Here is a 20,495-nt window from a genome sequence, read left to right on the forward strand (position 1 = left end):
TAGATTTGAAACATGCTTCAAATCTTTACGTCGTAACTACGACGGACCCCGAAATCCGCTCGTCTGTGTGCTAGTCCGACGGACAAAAACCCATGCTAGGGCAGCTATTGGCTACTGGCTATGAACTTCCTTATTTTAGTCCGGTGTACGTCATCACGTACGAATCCGTCGGACTTTTGTGTGGTCGTGTGTAGGCAAGTCCGTTCGTTAGAAAGTCTGCTGCAAGTCCGCCGAAAGTCCGCAGGAAGTCTGTCGGACAGGCTGTCGGACTTTTGTAGACGAAAAGTCCGACCGTGTGTACGCGGCATGAAAGAGAACTTAAATTCGAATCTGCTGCCCTCACAGACCAACACAGGAAACACTGAACAGAAATACTGGATGGGATGCCATACACCCAGCTAATAAATCAAACAACAAGAAAATGAATGAACGCCGGCTCCACTGGGCCCCAGGACACTGTCAGCTTCCTCACCTACCCCAGTGTTATTTCTGACAGCTCCAAACAAAGCAGTGACAGTGTTTGTTTACTTTACCTGTTTATCCTATACAAAGTCAGAGAGGCAAAACAACATGTTTGTTTATTTAAGGTCCTGAGAAGACAGAGAGATAACAATTATTCCCATTCTACTGAGGGCCTGCATTGCTAAAGCCAGCCATACAAGGATCCAAATTCGGACAGGTCAGAATGGCCAGACGATTTTTCATCTATGTATGGGCGAGCTGGTTACACACAAGTTGATCTATCAATTGACTTGTGTACAACCAGCCTGTCGGGGTTTTCCTGTCCTGTATAATAATTAATAATATTCTCTGAGCGGAGCTGATTGCTCCCATCTGGGCAGTACATGTGGAGTAAAGTCAGCCATAGACGGTTCAGCAACAACCAGCTGAGATTCGCCCCATGTATGGGCAGGCTGAATGATCAAATTGGATACAACCAGCCTGTCAGATTTTACACGCGATTATTTCTAGCGGCGCTAGCAATATTTACTGTGTTTTTCTGGGGTGGACAGCTCCCCCCCCCCCCCCCCCCCGGCAGAACACAATGGTTCCGCAGGATGGACACCCCCATCAACACTGACTGTGCTAATGGGGGAATCGAGCGATTTTCGTCCATCTATAGTTGGCTTAAGTACTCTGCTCTGCTCACTTGATGCTGGCAAGGTAATTCCTATTGCAACATGGCCCTTCCAGTTTAGGGATTCGGTGAATCCTCTCTCCACCCCCAGCCTGCTAACTGGACAGTGAAAAAGAAGAAAGCAGCAGACTGATGAGGTCATCCTCTTCTCATTCTGCACTCTCCTCCTATCAGCATGTAACTTGCCCACACTTTTGCACACCTGATTGGCTCCCAGTCCTGCTTCTCCCTCAGCCTGAGTGCTGCTAGATTAGGGATTACAAGAGGCCGATGCCAAATCAAATTTGGGTACCTATACTGGTTATATAATATTTATTCATGAACATCATCAAGGATTAATAAAGCCTCCCAGCTTTTACCCCAATTAACCCCTTCCTGTCATCGCCTCCCGGGCATTTAGAAGCTTCTAAATGCTGGGAGGCAGAGGCAGGCTTTCAGATCATCTGATCACTGTGATTGGCTGTCACAGCGGTCATATGATCCGAAAGCTCCCATTTGCAAGTATGCTTTGGGAGCTTTCCGGTCCCAGCAAGTGACTGTTTACATAAGACTGCATATATATATATGGCCTCTTGGCATTAAAGCCCATCGAGAGGCCGCATATATATGCTATGTCGGCAGAAAGTGGTTAAATCTATTCTGGCCAGTGGAACATAGGACATAAAAAATAGAGGAGCACGTAGTCACTACTGCACAGAAACTCCTCTTCCTTAGAACTACAACTCCCAGAATCCAAATGCATGTATGCCCTGTCCAGTCCTCTCGGTGAGGCAGCGTACTAACATCAGCTTGGAGTCTCTTTCCTAGGAGTGTGCACTAAAGGGTGGCTCCATAGGACCATGCAAGGCTATGGAACCACCTAAAATCCGCAACAAGAATCTTTGGTCTGGATCCTTTCAGAAAGGCCCACTCACACTGGTGGTCTCTCCACTGATCCCCATTGAGCAGGCAGGCGACAGGTCTGTGTGCTCTCTGCTGATGCAGAGCAGACACGGACACAACCCGCTCTCCTCTATGGGCTGTCAGATGTAAATGGACCGCCTATCTGACTCCATCCAACTGTCGTCCAATCCAGTCTGCCAGATGGATGGGGAACAGATCCCCATCTGTCAGTTTTTAGCAAACAGGATCGGATCGGATGTTAGTGGGTGTCAAAGCACACGTCTGTTGACATCCGCTGCTCCATGGAGAGCAATAGATGGTCCAATCGGGTCCGCCTAAAAAACTGACAGGGTTTTGGTCCCACCGTGTGAAAGGGGCCACAGAAGAAGCAGTCAAGGTAAGCTGCTGTCATTTCTATTAAAATATTCAGGTATAACAAGACTTTCCTTTGTGTGTGTTATATCTGCCCAGAGTTCAGCTTTACAGAGGAACTCCAGGAGATAAAAAAAAAAAAAAAATCTATCTTTGCAATGAGCTCTGGCCCCTCCTCCCCACCCCCTGCACTGCAAGGGTTAAATGCTTGTTTAGTATAGGGGGGTAAGGTATAATACTTACACTGTCCCTTGGTCCTATAGGCTCCAGCTCTGCTCTCTTCTGCCAAAAGCGCCAGTCTGGGGACGGTCCCCCAAATTCATCATGTACAATGCAGGGCATTGTACATGGAGGAGGTGAGCATGTGACCACCTTAGGACGAGGGAGGCGCAGGACTGATTGCACTGATCAAGGGAGACAGGTGTAAAATAAGTATTACAGCTTATCCCTGCGCCCCTACATTAAACGAGGGGGTTCCACTGCAATTGTAGATCGTATCTCATGAATAGTAATTCTATAGTGTGTAACACATGGAAAAAATGGTTTATAAAATGATAAAAAGCACACAACATCTGACAGCTCCCAGCAGCCTCAGTCTAATGGTGGCCATACATGCTTTGATTTTATCATATGATCAGAATGATGGAACTGGTAAAATAATCAAACAGCCACCATTTCCATTGGATTTGCTAAAACCGAGTCACTTGACCAGGGTGGAAAATGATCAATTGTTTTGCTATGATCGGTATCACCGAAACATTTCATTCATAAATCTGATCATATTTGGATTGTATAGATTATGAGATTACATGGCAGAATAAGAGAGCCAATCGATAACCTATGATCCCATTTACCAATTCTTAATCTGAATTACTTCCTTGTGTGGGTAGATTTACAAAAACTGGAGAGTGCAAAATCTAGTCCAGCTCTGCATGGTAGCCAATCAGCTTCTAACTTGTACAATTAGGCTCTATTTACACCTGATTGCAGGCAGAATCGCCGTAATTCCACCCACAATTTCAAATCACTGCAAAACGTGGGACGCGTTTGCAATGCTATTACCTCAAATGGCACCCCAATTGCACCGTGATTTTGCCACGATTGTCACGTGGTAAATCACGCTGCAATCGTGGCGAATTGCAACGCGTGACACTGTCGCCTTTTTCCAGTGAATCTCTATTACCTCAGCTCCTGGGCTAGACAATTCCATTGGCCCAACTGTTCTCCATTACCGCTTAGGCTGGATTCAATACCGAATGAAAGTTTATTTTGGGTTGAACTATCTTGATCTTATGTTTTTTATTATCTGAACAATAACCTATACTTAACCTCCCTGGCGGTTTTCCAGAGTGTGGCTCGGGGTTAAATTTCAGCACCATTAGCGGTAACCCCGAGCCACACTTGGGATTGCATTGCAGGATCCTGGTGCGGTGTTACTTACCTTGTCCCCAGGATCCTGCGATGTCTGTGGGCTCTGTCCTCTGCTCGAAGACTCTCTGTGCTTTGCTCTGTTCCCTGCGAGTGTCGCCACACACGGGGCGGAGCCCGGCGGTAAATTAAAAAAAGTGAAGAATCATAATACATACAGTACACTGTAATCTTACAGATTATATTACTGTATGAAATTATTTCACATCCTTTTAGTCCCCAGTGCTTTGTCTCATGCCCTGCATGCAGTTTTATATTATATATAGTGTTCTTTCTGCCTGGAAACTGGAGATTGTCCATAGAAACCAAAAAGTGTCCCTTTACATCAAAAGTGGTTTTAGACCAGCTAGAAAACAGCGATGATAAATTAGAACACTTGCAGAATTGAGCAATAGTGATTTGTGGTGAAATTAATTTTATTATCATTATATTATTATTTTTTATAATTATTTAGATTTATTTATTATAATTTATGATTTTGTGTTTCTAACTTCATCATACCCGGGATATCTACTAGACTCTTGGTGGACAGATTTAGGTGTGTTATTGCTAAGAATTACAGGCCTACAATATAAAACACCAAATTTCTATGCAAAATAATTTTACTGCTTTGAGACACAAAAATCTGACATAATCATACCGCCAGGGAGGTTAATGGTGTCATATATATTTTTTTTTGCAGACATATCAAGCATCAGCTGCTGATGAGTGGATTAATCCATGAAGTGTGTTGAGCTTTACTGGATGCAGCTCTGTTTTTTTATATAGGATTTCTGTTACTTTGTCCAAGTTTTTGATTCTTCCACATGTTCCAGAATATAGATAGACCATTTTACTCTAACACAATGACATGTCATATTACGTCTTTTTATGTGGTTATTTGCTATGTCACAAATTTTATCTAGGCAACAACCTTCATGCTAGGTCTTGCATTTTAGAATGGACTGTTCTGTATGTAATTTATGCAATGTTCATTGTTTATGCCAATATTTTGATACTATGACAGTTATTACTTGCCTCATTTAAAGTCCCAACCTTTTTAATTGTATCTCTATGAACAGGGATGGAGGCACCCTTCATTATGGGGGTTATTTACTACAGGCAGTCCCCGGGTTACGAACGGGCTAGGGACTGTAGTTTTTTTCTTAAGTCGAATATGTTCGTATGTCGGAACAGCAGGGGCGAAACGGCAGATATGTAGTTTTCTGATGACCCATCGAATGTGCCCCCTGTCGAAAAGGTTCTGTTGAATGTGCCCCCTGTCGAAAAGGTTCCGTTGAATGTGCCCACTGTCGAAAAGGTTCCGTCGAATGTGCCCACTGTCGAAACGTCGAATGTGCCCACTGTCGAAACGTCGAATGTGCCCGCCGTAAGTAGGAGTCGTTCGCAAGTCGGATGTTCGTAACTCGGGGACTTCCTGTAAAGGCAAATCCACTTTGCACTACAAGTGCAAAGTGCACTTGAAATTGCACTGAAAGATCTGTAGATCTGAGGGGGACATGCAAGGAAAATAAAAAACAGCATTTTAGCTTGCACATGATTGGATAATAAAATCAGCAGAGCTTCCCCTCATTTCAGATCTACCCCTCAGATTTACAGTGACTGCACTTCCAAGTGCATTTTCAGTGTAATTTCAAGTGCACTTGTAGTGCAAAGTGGATTTGCCTTTCGTAAATAAACCCCTATCTGTTCCTAATTTAAAGTCCCAAAACCTCTCTCTCCTTTACCTAAAAGAAGCTTGTGTTCCTTTTTGAGCAACAACAAGTGTTGCACGTTGCGATTGCAGCACAATTTCCCGTGTGACAATCGCCGCAAACGAGTCCCTGTGTTTTGCAGCGATCTGAAATCGCGGGCGGAATTGCAGCGTTTCCATCCGCAATCAGGTGTGGATGGAAGCTTTGACAATAAAAACTGAAAACCGATTGGTTTCTATGCAGAGCTAGATTTTGCACTCTCTAGTTTTAGTAAATCAAACCCCTGTTATATTGACGGAATGGGTTGTCAATTACAAAATTGATTATTCCTATGAATGATTTAAGGAAGCCTGTATGGCCACTATTAAAGAAAATACTGAAAAGGAAGGTAAAGTTTCCCTGAAAAGTAAGCGATCCCCCTCCACCAGCACCACCATATAGTCTGAAAAGTGTGATCACTGTGTGGGCGGGGGATGTGTGACAGGCCACCCTATACCTCTGTCCGGTCCGCCCCTGTCCCGCCCACCTCATACCCCTGTCCGGCCCTCCCCTTTCCAGCTGTCCCGCCCACCCCATACCCCGGTCTAGCCCACGTGACCTCGCCTCCCAGCCAGCAGTACTATGATAACAGAGCGCCGTGTCAGTCGGGGCTGCACCGCTCGTAGTGACCGCTCTCCCTCACACAGCGCTACAAACTCGGAGTGACGCGGGCGGCCCTCTAAGTTCCCGTCCTCCGTCATAGCAGCCGTGCCGGTGTCCGCACACACTCACCTCTGTCCTCCTCGCCCAGCTCGGCGCCCCTGTTGTACTCGTACTCGAAGAGATAGTCGAAGTCCAGCTCGGGCTCGTCCCCGGGGGCGCTCATGTCTCCCGGCTGGTGAGAGGCAGTGTGTGCGCTGCGGGAAGCTCTCGGTCACTCACTGAGCGCTCTCTCTCTCTCCCCTCCTCCTCCTCGCCGGGGACCTGTTGCTGAGGCTGTCTGTGGCCCCGCCCCCTCCTCTGCTCTGTGTCAGTAATGACTGAGGCTTCCTCACTTCACAGCTCCTCCTGTGTGCCAGTGAGTGGCAGTGTGTGCTGTGTGCTACTCATCGCTGTCATCCAGACACATGATCACCCTCCCCCCCCCCTCCTCCTCCTCCCCGATCATCACCTCCAACTAACTTTTATTATTATTAGCCATCTGTGTCCCCAACCACGAGATTCCCTTCACTTCCTGTCCCAAAGCCACAGCAGGAAGTCACTAGTTGTTACCAGAACCCCTGTTCTGGTGACAATCCAAAATATGGAATTATGATCCCCAGGACAGAAAGGGTGAACGTCACTAATGGGAACCACACCTACACCCAATAAATGATCGCTTTATTTTACAATCCGTGCCTCCTAATAATAATCAATCCCTTTTAGATTGTAAGCTCTTATGATCAGGGCCCTCTGATTCCTCCTGTATTGGTCTGCCCTTGTGTTGGAAAGCTCTCCACAAACTGCTGGTGCTTTATAAATCCTGTATAATAAGCAATGTATAGAACACCTATAGGGGGCGGATTTTGATTGATTGTTCGAAGATATAATGGTAAGTGAAGCTGGTCATACATGGATAGGCTGTTTGTTTGTTCTAATGGTGGTCATACAGGTTTTATTTTACTTTTTATGTTATTGATCTGCAATTTGATCAAAACAATCCAATCTGTAAAAATGTGTATCTCCATAACTTCCCTTCCTTAGACTCAATTTCAATCAGATTCAAGCAAACTGAGTCCAACAGCCAGGGTGGAAAAATCATATAAACAGAAAAGTGACGACAAAAAAAAAAGCCTGAGTGGTCCACCGATCGAGTCTGCCCCTGATTTCTTTTGTGTGTGTTTTTTTTTTAATATATATATAATTTTTTTCTTTTATTTAGTATAGATCTATGTTTATCCCAAGCATTTACTGTTGAGGCCGGGTTCTCACTGTAACCGGCTGCAGATCGCACAGGAGCGCTGTGCGTCCCTGTTCCCCGTTTCAGGGACAAATCAGGGCGGATTCTATGCCTGAATTCAGCCCTGAAATGGAGCCAAAGACGCACAGCATTTCTGTGCAGTTCGCTCTGCAGTCGCAACGGAGGTATGTGAACCGGCTCCATAGGAGCCAGTCACATTCTCCTGCTATGCGAATTGGATGCGGGGAAACCAGCATTTAATTTGCATGTGTGTGAACCCGGCCTGACTGTCTCACTACATCTGCTGGAAGTTTATTCCAATCATCAAGTACCCTTTCAGTAAAATAATACTTTCTAAAATTAGTTTTGAACTTTCCTCCAGTTAGGTTGAGGTCATGTCGCCATGTTCTTGACTTTGGTTTTTATATTGAAAAAGCTGCCCCCCTGACCCTTTTTCACCCACTTGATGTATTTAAAAAGGAAGTAAACCCTGATGGGTGTTACTTCCTCTTTGTTTCCCTGCAAAGGTAAAGCACAATGCATAGTAGCCCATTATGTGACACTTACCTGCAGGAGAAGCCCACGATGTCCCCGTCATCCGCACTAGTAGCGAGCGTCCATTCTTCACCCTTCTTCCTTCCGGGGGGCCGTGAACTCCGGCTCCGTGACTGGCCGGAGTCACATGATGTCACATGACGTCACTCCCACGCATGCACACAGCTCGCCTTTAATGGCATGACCTGAGCTAGAAACGGCACAGTGTGCCCTTTCTAACTCCGGCGCATGCGCAGAAGAAATCAACCTACAGCAATTTACATATATCAGGTCTGGGAGATATTTCAAGCACCTACAGGTAAGCCTTAATTTAGGCTTACCTGTGGGTTAACGTGGTTGTAAAGGGTTTACAACCACTTTAAAGCTTTCAATCATGTCTCCTCTTTCCTCCAATCATTTTGCCTCAGCAACGCCATGATAGTTTATTCATAAATACAATCATATTTTCATCAATCGTATAATGAGATTACTTAATGTAAACATTGATGTGATTGATGACTTACTATGAGCGTCTGTTAGCTATCGATCAGCATCCACTTCCCTATGTGTGACATATAGATTGAATGGGTTGTCAACTATAGATCAATTTTTCTGATCAGAAGAGATCCATTGTTTAATAAGGTTTGTATGGCCACCATAGCAGATCCCTTCATTAACGCCAACAGTTTAGATCATCATAGGTGCTCAACCTGTAGCCCTCCAACTGTTGCAGAACTTTAAGTCCCATGAGGCATTGCGAGGCTGACAGTTACAATCATTACTCCCAAAGGCAGAGGGATGATGGGACTTGTAGTTCCGCAACAGCTGGAGCGCCACAGGTTGAGCACCCATGGTGTAGACCTCCAGCTGTTGCAAAACTACAAGTCCCATCATGCCTCTGCCTCTGGGTGTCATGCTTGTGGCTGTCAGAGTCTTGCTATGCCTCATGGGACTTGTAGTTCTGCAACAGCTGGAGGTCCGCTAATTGCATATCCCTGGTGTAGACTGTAGAGGGATGAAGCTTCCCTGCCAGGCTATGGGATTCTGACAGCCAGCAGTTCTGAATACCCAAACAGCGACTGCATCTGTTTAGATGCAACTGCTGTTTACCCGACAATATTCCACTCAGCTCCTTCACCTGAAAAACTGGATGTCTGTTATCCAGTGGACCGTATTCTATCTATCCATCCAGAAAATTAACCCATCAGGGGACATTTACTAAAACTGGTGCAAACACAATCTAGTGCAGCTGTGAATAGTAACCAATCAGCTTCCAGGTTTTATTGTCAACGCTTAACTGAACAAGCTGAAGTTAGAAGCTGATTGGTAACTGTGCACAGCTGCGCCAGATTCTGTGTGCACTAGTTTTAGTAAATCACCCTGTTGCATCAGTATGGCTGATAGATATCATTTTTCACCCTGACCGATCCACTGAGATTGAATCCGATCTATATTGAGCTTTGCTTGATTGCAACGGAAGTTCTGGATATTCAGTTATCGATCATTTTGATTAAATCATACTTTGATTGGATAATACAAATGTGTGTGTGTCCAACATAAACAGGGGCACAGACAGCAATAAAGACCTGACCTGTGTTCTAATCCCTCTCCACCCTTTCCAAAACTTAAAAAAAAATTACCTTTAGTAATATTTAGAAAAAAAAAAAAAAAAAGGTTTTATTATTTGTGATACTATTTACTTTGTGATACTATTGTACAGGAGCCCAGTGACCTGCTAGAAGTGTGATGTGATGAGTGTGTTGTATTTGTGTTTAGTTGTAGCACCCACTAGTGATAAAACCCCATCCTCACAGCTTGTCTTCACAGAAGTGTCCTATAACTGATCTCATGACAAATACCAACCACAAAGCACTACAGGAGCTCACATCCACGTGGCACTGCAAATAAGAACTTTATAGCTAATTCTTAAAACTTTTTGTATCCGGTGTATATCATCATCAACACGAAGTGATGTGCTCCTTACACTGGAGCCATGCTGAAGGCTTGGAGTACAGGACTGTGAGCCCCCATCCTTCCTGGAGCTGGGAGACACATCTATTGAACCCACTGCCTTATATAGTTACCTGATGTGTGGATGTATATTGTTAGTGTACACACAGACAGCACAGGCTGAGCACTGGCTTTGCTTTACTCCTGAGAAGATCATCTCATAAAAAAACACCGGATCCTCCTGCAGAGCTCACACAGGCCCACTCTCCACAATACCCCAAGAGAAGTAGGGATCGCATCCATAGGACCCCATATCTATATTGTGACAAGGAAGAATTTTATTCTAGCTCGCAAGCTTTATAAATGTCCTATTAAAGTCATATAGATGACTACTGACGTTGACAGTGAAAATAAAGTCTACACAGGCTGAGGGGAGGGTGGGGGTATTTCTTCACTCAGGTATCTCTGCATACAAGATGTGTATATGTAAAAAAAAAAAAGTGATTTATATATATATTATACAACGCACACACACACCCCCCTGCCTTTATTTAAATACCCTGATGGCATACCTTGCAAATATAGCAGGGAGTCGGTAAAACATTTTAAAAAAATTTTTACTATAAAAAAGAAAGATAAAAGTGCAGTGGGACACATCGCCAATATATCAATCATATATTTCTAGTCTGCAGCAGGGATCAACCCTGAGGTCTGGCTGTTAGTATATGATGTCTACAGGAGGCAATACTGTATATTTATTAGTCGCCACGTTAATGTATATTATATTTTATTATTTGACAGTGCCGTTTAGAAAACGCAATTAATTAGCTGATTTTTTTAATGTAATGTTTTAGCATCATATAAAATAGGTTCATTTTATGGATGGATGGATTGAATATGGTCCACTGGATAATAAAAAAATCCAATCAGTTGACAGCATGCAAGAGACCACTGTAATTATATATATATATATATACACACACAAATAAAAACATAAGATCACTGCAAGTTTATGTATAAAACATATATATATATATATATATATATATATATATATATATATATATATATATATATATATATATATACTGCTCAAATTATAGACATAAGGCCTCTCTCTCTCGCTCTCTCCCTCTATATATGAGACCTTATGTCTATAATTTATATAGAGAGAGAGAGAGATAGAATAGATATATTATATACATAAAATTGCAGTGATCTTATGTTTTTATTTGTGTGTGTGTGTGTGTGTATATATATATATATATATATATATATATATATATATATATATGACCTTATGCCTATAATTTATATAGAGAGCAGTGTGTGTGTATATATATATATATATATATATATATATATATATATATACTTTTTTCCAATTCTATATTTTGTTTTAATAAGTACATTTTGTCGTCCAAATCAGAGTGATAATGTGTATTTAGCAGAACTCCAGTCACTAATGTCATAGTACTTTGGGGGCTATTTAAAAATGTTTTCACCAACGTCCACACCTTTTTTTCCAATTATAGAATGTGCAAAGATATGTTGGTAAATTCTGACAAAATAATAATTGGTGTTGAATGGTATAACCTGTCAGTGTCAAATACAATCTGTCATATTTTCCCATGTTATTTCCTGTATCATGATCTACCTTCATCATACACTTTGATGTGCTGTCATAGCTGATAAATATACAGTGGATTGTAAATACTTCACCAAATAAAGCAGGTTACTGATAGAACGGATCCATGTAAAGATCCAAACAAATGTGAAGAGACAATAAATAACCTCCATGGACACTAATCATTTTGCAGATGACACGATCCTAATGACTGTATAGAAGTTTATCTGCTGCTTCCAGCCCCATCTATTCCCCAACAAGTATATTCCAGGCAGGCAGTAATATCCCATTCATTCTTCTCCATCCCGGTGTATGTTGGCACTCTCCTTACAGGGACACAGCTATTCCTATAGAGTACGTTATAGCCCAAATAATGCTCGCTTTCATTCCCCTTGCCTGCTACCCGGGCTCTGTTTATTATGGGGGGTTTTATTAACAACGCGAGCACTATACAAGCATTTGGCAAATACATGATAGCAAAGCTTGGGTGTAATATACAGCTACAAAGTACAGTATTCATAACATGGGGAGGGAGGGGGGACATTTTTTTACACAAGTTTTATTTGAAGTTTAAAGACATATTTCCTGCAATCCCAACAATATAACATTTCAGAAAAAAAATATTCAATTTATAATACTACATTTGATCTTATGTAGTGTGTAATGAAATACAAAGTAGCAGCAATGCTCCTCAGTCCTATACACTGTATATTTTTGATCTTATGTAGTATATATTAAAATACAACGTGAATGTATATAGCATGCTCCTTAGTCATATTACACTGTGTGTGTGTCTGACCTTATGTAGTATATAATAATACAAAGTGATTGTATATCGCAGCAATGCTCCTTAATCCTATCACATTGTACATGTTTGACCTCATGTAGTATATAATGAAATACAAAGCGAATGTATATAGCAGAGCAATACTCTTTAGTCATATTACACTATATATCTGACCTTATGTAGTGTGTAATGAAATACAAAGTGAGTGCATATAGCACCAGTGCTCCTTAGACCTACGCTGTACACCTTATGTAGTATATCATAAAATACAAAGTGAAAATATATAGCAGCAATGCTCCTCAATCCTATTACACAATATATCTGATCTTATGTAGTATACAATAAAATACAAATTGAATATATATAGCAGCAATGCTCCTTAGTCCTATTACACTGTATATAAATTGACCTTATGACGTATTTAATTAAATACAGAAGGAATTGATATAGCAAATATGCACCTTAGTCCTATTACAGTGTATATGTTTGATCTTATGTAGTATATAATAAAATACAAGGTGAATGTATATAGCAGCAGTGTCCTTTAGTCCAATTACACTGTATATGATTGACCTTATGTAAATAAATAAGTGAATGTATATAGCAGCAATGTCCCTTAGTCCTATTACACTGTATATGATTGACCCTATGTAGTATAATAAAAATACAAAGTGAATGTATATAGCAGCAATGTCCCTTAGTCCTATTGCACTAGGCACTATTTAACAACGTTTACCAAGTACCATCTGGTGTGTGTCATTTTTGATGAGTTCCCCATAAACTTTAAGCATTTAATGTTTTCCAAACATCCTATAATAACTGTAAATGATGACAATCCTACTGCAATCTGGTGTGTAAAGGAATTATATCTAATCACATACCCCTTAAAGCTGACACAAGTACCTTCAATGGTAAACATATTAAAGCAATATAGATGGGAAAAAATCAGCAACCTCCCTATAACATGTGATCATTTTACAATAAGGAGCAAACCCCTGTCATTTCTTATGATTTCACCATTTTCTTCATGTTCTTTATTTTATTCTTAAAACTAATATTTGGAAATCGGTCTGCTCTTATCTTTGACCTATAGGGCATCCCAAACAAGAATAAGTCTCATTAGCAGTAACTAATGGACCAGTGTTATAGATGAAAGACAGATGTCCTTTATTTCAGGTAGCTTTCAAACAATAAAATAACTGACAGTCCTGTCATCTGCTTCAGACTAAAAGCTCAGTGAATATTCGCAATTAACCCTTTGCACACTGGGATACATCCATACATATTTCTAGCAAGCTTTGTCAGTAAAATAAATACTTGCTTTAGAGTAGACTAAAATATCAGCTCATTAGACTAATTTTAATGCAGCAATAAACCCCCAAAATAAAAATCGAATGCATTGCTGCTAACCAATCGTTAATAAATATGGTGGCTGTATTATTATCTTTTGTACTTTTTTCCCCTTTATTTTACCCTGGTGATGCAACCAATAACACTCCTGGTTAGAGTGTCTCCACTTTTGATGGAGGAGTAATGGAGACACCCTTGGACAGCAGCATTGTCAGTATGTAAAGTGGGAAGTGTTAGGTGCACTAGTAGATTTAGATGGACTTGACTAACCAATTAAAATTACCAACTCCAGCCAACACTTTGTAAAGCATCAGTGTTTTCCTCTTTTCCTCCCTTTGGGATAAAGATTTTCCATATATGAATAGAAATTGACCATCTTCAAGGTTAAATGGTTGGTCCCAACCCTCTAACTGCCCTTTTTTGCTGCAGCTTGGTCTTTCAAAGGAAGTTGAAAAATCACAGGGGTTGATTTACTAAAGGCAAATAGACTGTGCACTTTGCAAAGTGCAGTTGCTCCAGAGCTTAGTAAATGAACAGAAGCTCTGCTGACTTCCATCATCCAATCTTGCAAGCAGAAATGCTGTTTATTTTATCTCCCTTGCATGTGATTGGGTGTTCTTTGCAAAGTGAAGCTTTACCTCATTTACTAAGCTTTGGATCAACTGCACTTTGCAAAGTGCACAGTCTGTTTGCCTTTAGTAAATCAACCCCACAGATTTACTAGCAGGATCATCAGGTGAAACTAAAGGGAGAAAACTAATGCAGCCACCACATCTATGAATTGCTAAGCTGCGATGTATTACATTTTTGGTTTGACTACCACTTGAGGACTTTGTTACAGATAAGGTGCTTATAAGAAATGATGGGGACGTCTGGCTTATAAACAGTTAAAAAGACCTGGGAGTTGTACAAGCAGAATGCCCCCCATTCTTGTGTATACAGAGGTTGTAGTGTAGGATGACCATGATCCAAGTGTTTGCACTGACTGTGGGGTCATGGTCAATCTGCAATGTATAGATCCCTCTATAGAAGTATATTGACTCTATAGAAGTACACCAGCACTTGAGTAGTACATTTCCCCTGACACGTGTACACCGCCAAATGATCCGCTCTGCAGTTGGAATAGACCTGGAATGGGACTTTTCTGAGTGCAGCTCTCTGATCTTTTCGGGCTTTTCAGACTCTGACATTTATAGGAATGGTTTTAATTAAGGGTGTGCCCCGATCCTGCCGTCTGTGCTAGACTAGTCTGCACCCGACTGGGATGACTTCACAGACTGGCAGGTGACTAAATAATCGCCATGCAGCCCATTGAGGATGGCACGAAGATGCAGCCGGATGGGGGGGGGGATGCCCGCAGAGTTCAGGAGACATTCAGGTCCTGCAGCTGCAGACATGACTCCCCGTCTGCTGTACTCATCATGACAGCCAGCTCTATGTATTCCCCGCAGCAAAACAGAAACAGATCAATTAAACACAACCGCCTGTGTGTGTGTGTGTGTGTGTGTGTGCTGGGGATGTGGTGTACACCTGTTCAGCACCAGGGGCAATGTCACTTATAGCAGATAATGACTGACAGCAATTACCTATAGACCATCACACACTTCACTAATGAGCCCAGGACCAGGTATCCCAAGTCTAATCCATGACTGCAGGCACAGCGATCAGCATTGACCCAAGTCCTCTCCACAGGCCCATCCTGTAAAGGAGTTCATATCTCAGACCACTTCAGCTCTACAGAGCCAAAAATCTTTATGTATTTATTTATTTATTTTTAAAAAGGGATCCTCTAATAATTGAATATCTTAGAACTTTTGGAGTTTAAGCGATACCCTTTATTTAATGGAATAAAGGGTGTCAACTGAAACTCCAAACTTTATGTATGAATTGATGGCTAACATTACTACTATGATGAAAAATCTACTAGTGGCTAAAGATCTAAAAAAAATCTACAGATCCACATCTACTACTATGATTGGAGATATCATATAAGGGATATCAAATAGGGGACGCATTAGGCTCAATTCACACAGCTAACACACCAGGATAAGGATTCTTGCCTACAAAAAAAGTGACAGTTATTTTCAGTTGAATCCAATGAGATTTAAAAAAAATGACAGTTAGTTGAAAACAGAGTGCCTTATAGGCTGATATTAAAGCTTTGTAAATTAATAGAATTTGATATTTCACCCTATATATGGGCAGCTTTACTAAAAACGTATGAATTGAACCTATGAAATGTGATGTTTTACTCTTATATGGCCAGCTCTACTGATTCATTTTGTGGATTGAGTTTATAGAATATGATATTTAACCCTTATATCGCCAGTTCTTTGTGAACTGAACCTACAGAATGTGATATTTAACCCTTGTGTATAGCCAGTTCTACTAACAGTTTGTGAAGTCAGCCTATACATTTAACTTTTACATGCCCTGCTCTACTAAATAAAAAATAGAAGTCTGATCAGAGTAAGAACACCCTCCTCCAATTAAAAAAAATAGTGAAACTATATGCAATCTTTTTTTTTTTAGAGAGAGAATTAAAGATGAAATCTACTAGTCTAATGCCTGTCCTGGGCCCATGTGTTATAGTGGCGCTGATGAGGAGGCTTTATTGCTCAAATGGACAATTCAGAGGAAGTGATGACAGTTGATAACATATCAAGACCAGTGTTCGGAAAAGTTATGAAAATTAAACTTTACAAAAAAAAAAGTTATATATATATGGAGTTGTTGCCCATAGCAACCAACCACATGCTTTTTTTTTATTAGATAGGTACATACAGATTGGCTGTTATGGTGAGCCTCTCCACTTTTACTCCACTGCTCATCCCTCCAATATACATAAACCATAAACTTTAAGCTGCAACAGGTTTACTAAAGCAGAAATAGACACCAGACACAAATAAATGGCAATTGTCGGAGAGATGCACTAAAAATAATGTTCATCTGGGACACCACTGTTGCCTTCTCTGTACAGCATCTATGAGAATGTTTCACTTCATAGTACTGGATGGATATGCAGGCACTGATGCAGTAGGTAATTGTACAGCGTTTACAATGCAATATCTGTAAGCCCCAGGTTCTGACCCGGTTATTACAATGTACTATCTGTAAGTCACAGGTACTGCTCCAGCTTTTACAATGCACTATATTTACATCCCAGATACTGACTCAGCTTGACTCCAATGTACCATAAGTCCCAGCTTTTCCAATGCACTATAAGTCCCAGTACTGCTCCAGCTTTTACAATGCACTATATTTACATCCCAGATACTGACACAGCTTGACTCCAGTTTACTATAAGTCCCAGTACTGACCCAGCTTTTCCAATACACTATAAGTCCCAGTACTGACCCAGCTTTTCAAATACACTATAAGTCCCAGTACTGACCCAGCTTTTCCAGTGCACTATAGGTCCCAGTATTTACTCAGCTTTTCCAATGCACTATAAGTCCCAGTACTGCTCCAGCTTTTACAATGCACTATAAGTCCCAGTACTGACCCAGCTTTTCCAGTGCACTATAGGTCCCAGTATTTACTCAGCTTTTCCAATACACTATAAGTCCCAGTACTGCTCCAGCTTTTACAATGCACAATAAGTCCCAGTACTGACCCAGCTTTTCCAAAGCACTATAAGTCCCAGTACTGCTCCGGCTTTTACAATGCACTATAAGTCCCAGTACTGACCCAGCATTTCCAAAGCACTATAAGTCCCAGTACTGACCCAGCATTTCCAAAGCACTATAAGTCCCAGTACTGACCCAAGTTTTCCAATACACTATAAGTCCCAGTACTAACCCAGCTTTTCCAATACACTATAAGTCCCAGTACTGCTCCAGCTTTTACAATGCACGATAAGTCCCAGTACTGCTCCAGCTTTTCCAATGCACTATAAGTCCCAGTACTGAGTCAGCTTTTACAATGCACTATAAGTCCCAGTACCGACTCAGCTTTTACAATGCACTATAAATCCCAGTACTGACCCAGCATTTCCAAAGCACTATAAGTCCCAGTACTGCTCCAGCTTTTCCAAAGCACTATAAGTCCCAGTACTGCTCCAGCTTTTCCAAAGCACTATAAGTCCCAGTACTGCTCCAGCTTTTCCAATGCACTATAAGTCCCAGTACTGAGTCAGCTTTTACAATGCACTATAAGTCCCAGTACTAACCCAGCATTTCCAAAGCACTATAAGTCCCAAGACTAATCCAGCTTTTTCAAAGCACTATAAGTCCCAGTGCTGACCCAGCTTTTACAATGTACTATCTGAAACACACATGTACACAATTCACCCCAAACCCCTGATTTAGGTCAAAGGTTACCAAAATACTCCAGCACATAGTTGAATCCATTTACAAATGACAGTAATGATGTCAGGGGTCAGTCTCCAGTAATCAAACCCTGTGATCACACTGTCAGCCCATACCCTGGCAGGCTGGCACTTTAATTCAGCTGTCAGTGTAGGACTGAGGCATGCCCGCTGGTAAAGTCTCCCTCCCTCCCAGCCCAGGCACTGCTAATCAGTGTCACCCATGGACTCTATCTGTGGCTGGCAGAGTGACAGTTGTAGTGAGTGGAAGATCCACACTGACAGATCCCAGGCTGGAATTCCTCAGGCAATGGGGGGAGATATAAGGCTGTGACAGCAGATCAGACACACACACACACACAGAGGACATCCGAAGTGTGCGATCCCAGTGACAGATCCACTGCTCAGAGGATGTCATCAGTTCCTAACTGTCACTGAGCGTCTCTCTACCACCAATAGTGACAGTGAGAGCACGATCCTAGAAGAGCAGGCTCTGGGATCGGAGGATGGCATCCTAACTGTCACTGTGATGGCACATGTCACACACACACACACATGTCACACACACACACTGACAGTACCTTCCTCCGCTGACTTCATGATGAATGGGAAGAAGGGCTGGAACTCCACAGTGTCTCTGGAGCAGGCTTGCAGGAACGGACCGAGAGGAAGACTGGAAGGAGCGGCAGCTGCTACACTAGTGCGTGGCATCCACTCGGCGATCCGATCAATGTTTGATCCCGCCTGATGATCGGACTGTGCGATCTGTCACTGTGTGATCGCAGGGAGTGTGCACACGTGCGATGGGATGGTGTCCGATGATGAAGTGTGAGTGGGCAGGCTGGTGCAGACAGGTGACAGTGTGTGCATTGAGAACAGGGGAGGCATGCACTTATTACAGGGAGTTCAGGAACTTGCTGATCTCTTCTCCTCTCTGGCTGGGAGTTCAGCAAAGTCTCCAAGTCTCTCTCTGACGCAGACCTGCTATGTGCCTGCTGCCTTTTTAAAGCTGGAAAACACCCCCCAGACACCCAGCACCTTCCCCTGTCCCTCCTTCCTCCCCCTCTGCCGCCCCTCCCCTCCCCCCAAGGATCATGACGGAGAGTGCCGGGGGTGTGTCTTGGTGTCACTGCTCAGGTTGTGGTTCCCCTTCTCTGCCGCTGATTGATTGGGAGCCTTCAAGGATCTCACCCCCCCCACACACACCCAGACATAGGGGCTGACCTCACATGCTAGGAACAGGGCTGGGTGACCTAGCTTGTAGGGGTTACATATCTTACCACTTCTAAATCCAACAACCAAATCTGATTTCAGCTTAGATGTGGAGGCTGCATTCATTTTATACACTTTTATTTTTTGGTAAAAGTAAAAAAACAGCAAAAAAAATATTTTCTGCATAAAAGATCCTGCGTAAAATACGCACCTAAAGTACTCACCTTTATACATGTAAATGAGTCATATCTGCAGATCAACGCTGGTATAATCTGCAGCTCAGTCCTAGTTTTTTTGTGCCTGACTAAACACAGTGCACTTTTACATGACATGTATGTAAAATATACACTCACCAGACACTTTATTAGGTACACCCTGCTAGTACCGGGTTGGACCCCTTTTGCCTTTTGAACTGCCTTCATTCTCCATGGCATAGATTCATTCAACAAGGTGTTGGAAACATTCCTCAGAGATTTTGGTCCTCATTGACATGATAGCATCACATAGTTGCTGCAGATTTGTCGGCTGCACATCTATGATGGGAATCGCCCCTTACACCACATCCCAAAGGTGCACTATTGGAATGAGATCTGGTGAGTGTGGAGGCCATTGGAGTACAGTGATCTCATTGTCATGGTCAAGAAACCAGTGGTGAGATGATTTGAGTTTTGTGACATGGAGCATTATCCTGCTGCAAGGATCCATCAGAAGATGTGTACACTGTAGTCATAAAGGGATGGATATGGTCAGCAAGAATACTCAGGTAGGTGTGGCATTTAAATGATGCTCAATTGGTACTAAGGGGTTCAAAGTGTGCCAAGAAAATATCCCCCACACCATTATATCACCACCACCAGCCTGAACCGTTGATACAAGGCAGGATGGATCCATGCTTTCATGTTTTTTATGCCACATTCTGATCCTACCATCTGAATGTTGCAGCTGAAATCGAGACTCATCAGACCAGGCAAAGTTTTTCTAATCTTTTATTGTCCAATCTTGGTGAGCCTGAGAGAATTGTAGCCTAAATTTCCTGTTCTTAGCTGACAGGACTGGCACCCGGTGTGGTCTTTTGCTGCTGTACCCCATCTGCTTCAAGGTTCGAAATGTTGTGCGTTCAGAGATGGTATTCTGCATACCTTGGTTGTAACAAGTGGTTATTTGAGTTACTGTTGCCTTTCTATCATCTCAAACCAGTCTGCCCATTCTCCTCTGACCTCTGGCATCAACAAGGCATTTTCTTCTACACAACTGCCACTCGCTGGATATTTTCTCTTTTTCAGACCATTCTCTG

General features: G+C 42.2%; 1 protein-coding gene across 5 annotated transcripts in view; it reads right to left on the minus strand.

Annotated features, from left to right (window-relative positions):
• The window catches only part of NFATC1 (nuclear factor of activated T cells 1), a 278,854-nt gene extending 259,835 nt beyond the window's left edge, over positions 1-19,019 (minus strand). Inside the window, exon 1 of one of the 5 annotated variants that reach the window (XM_073631211.1) lies at positions 18,571-19,019. In XM_073631211.1, the coding sequence (XP_073487312.1) occupies positions 18,571-18,700 (130 nt within the window). In that variant the 5' untranslated portion in view covers positions 18,701-19,019. Of the gene's footprint in view, positions 1-6,285; positions 6,559-18,570 lie in introns of those variants that run through there. The other 4 variants (XM_073631209.1, XM_073631213.1, XM_073631212.1 and 1 more) reach the window with 4 other exon arrangements.
• Positions 19,020-20,495: the final 1,476 nt, after the last annotated feature.

The sequence above is a fragment of the Aquarana catesbeiana genome, linkage group LG05 (assembly GCF_042186555.1).
Source record: "Aquarana catesbeiana isolate 2022-GZ linkage group LG05, ASM4218655v1, whole genome shotgun sequence".
In the NCBI taxonomy this organism is placed as follows: domain Eukaryota; kingdom Metazoa; phylum Chordata; class Amphibia; order Anura; family Ranidae; genus Aquarana; species Aquarana catesbeiana.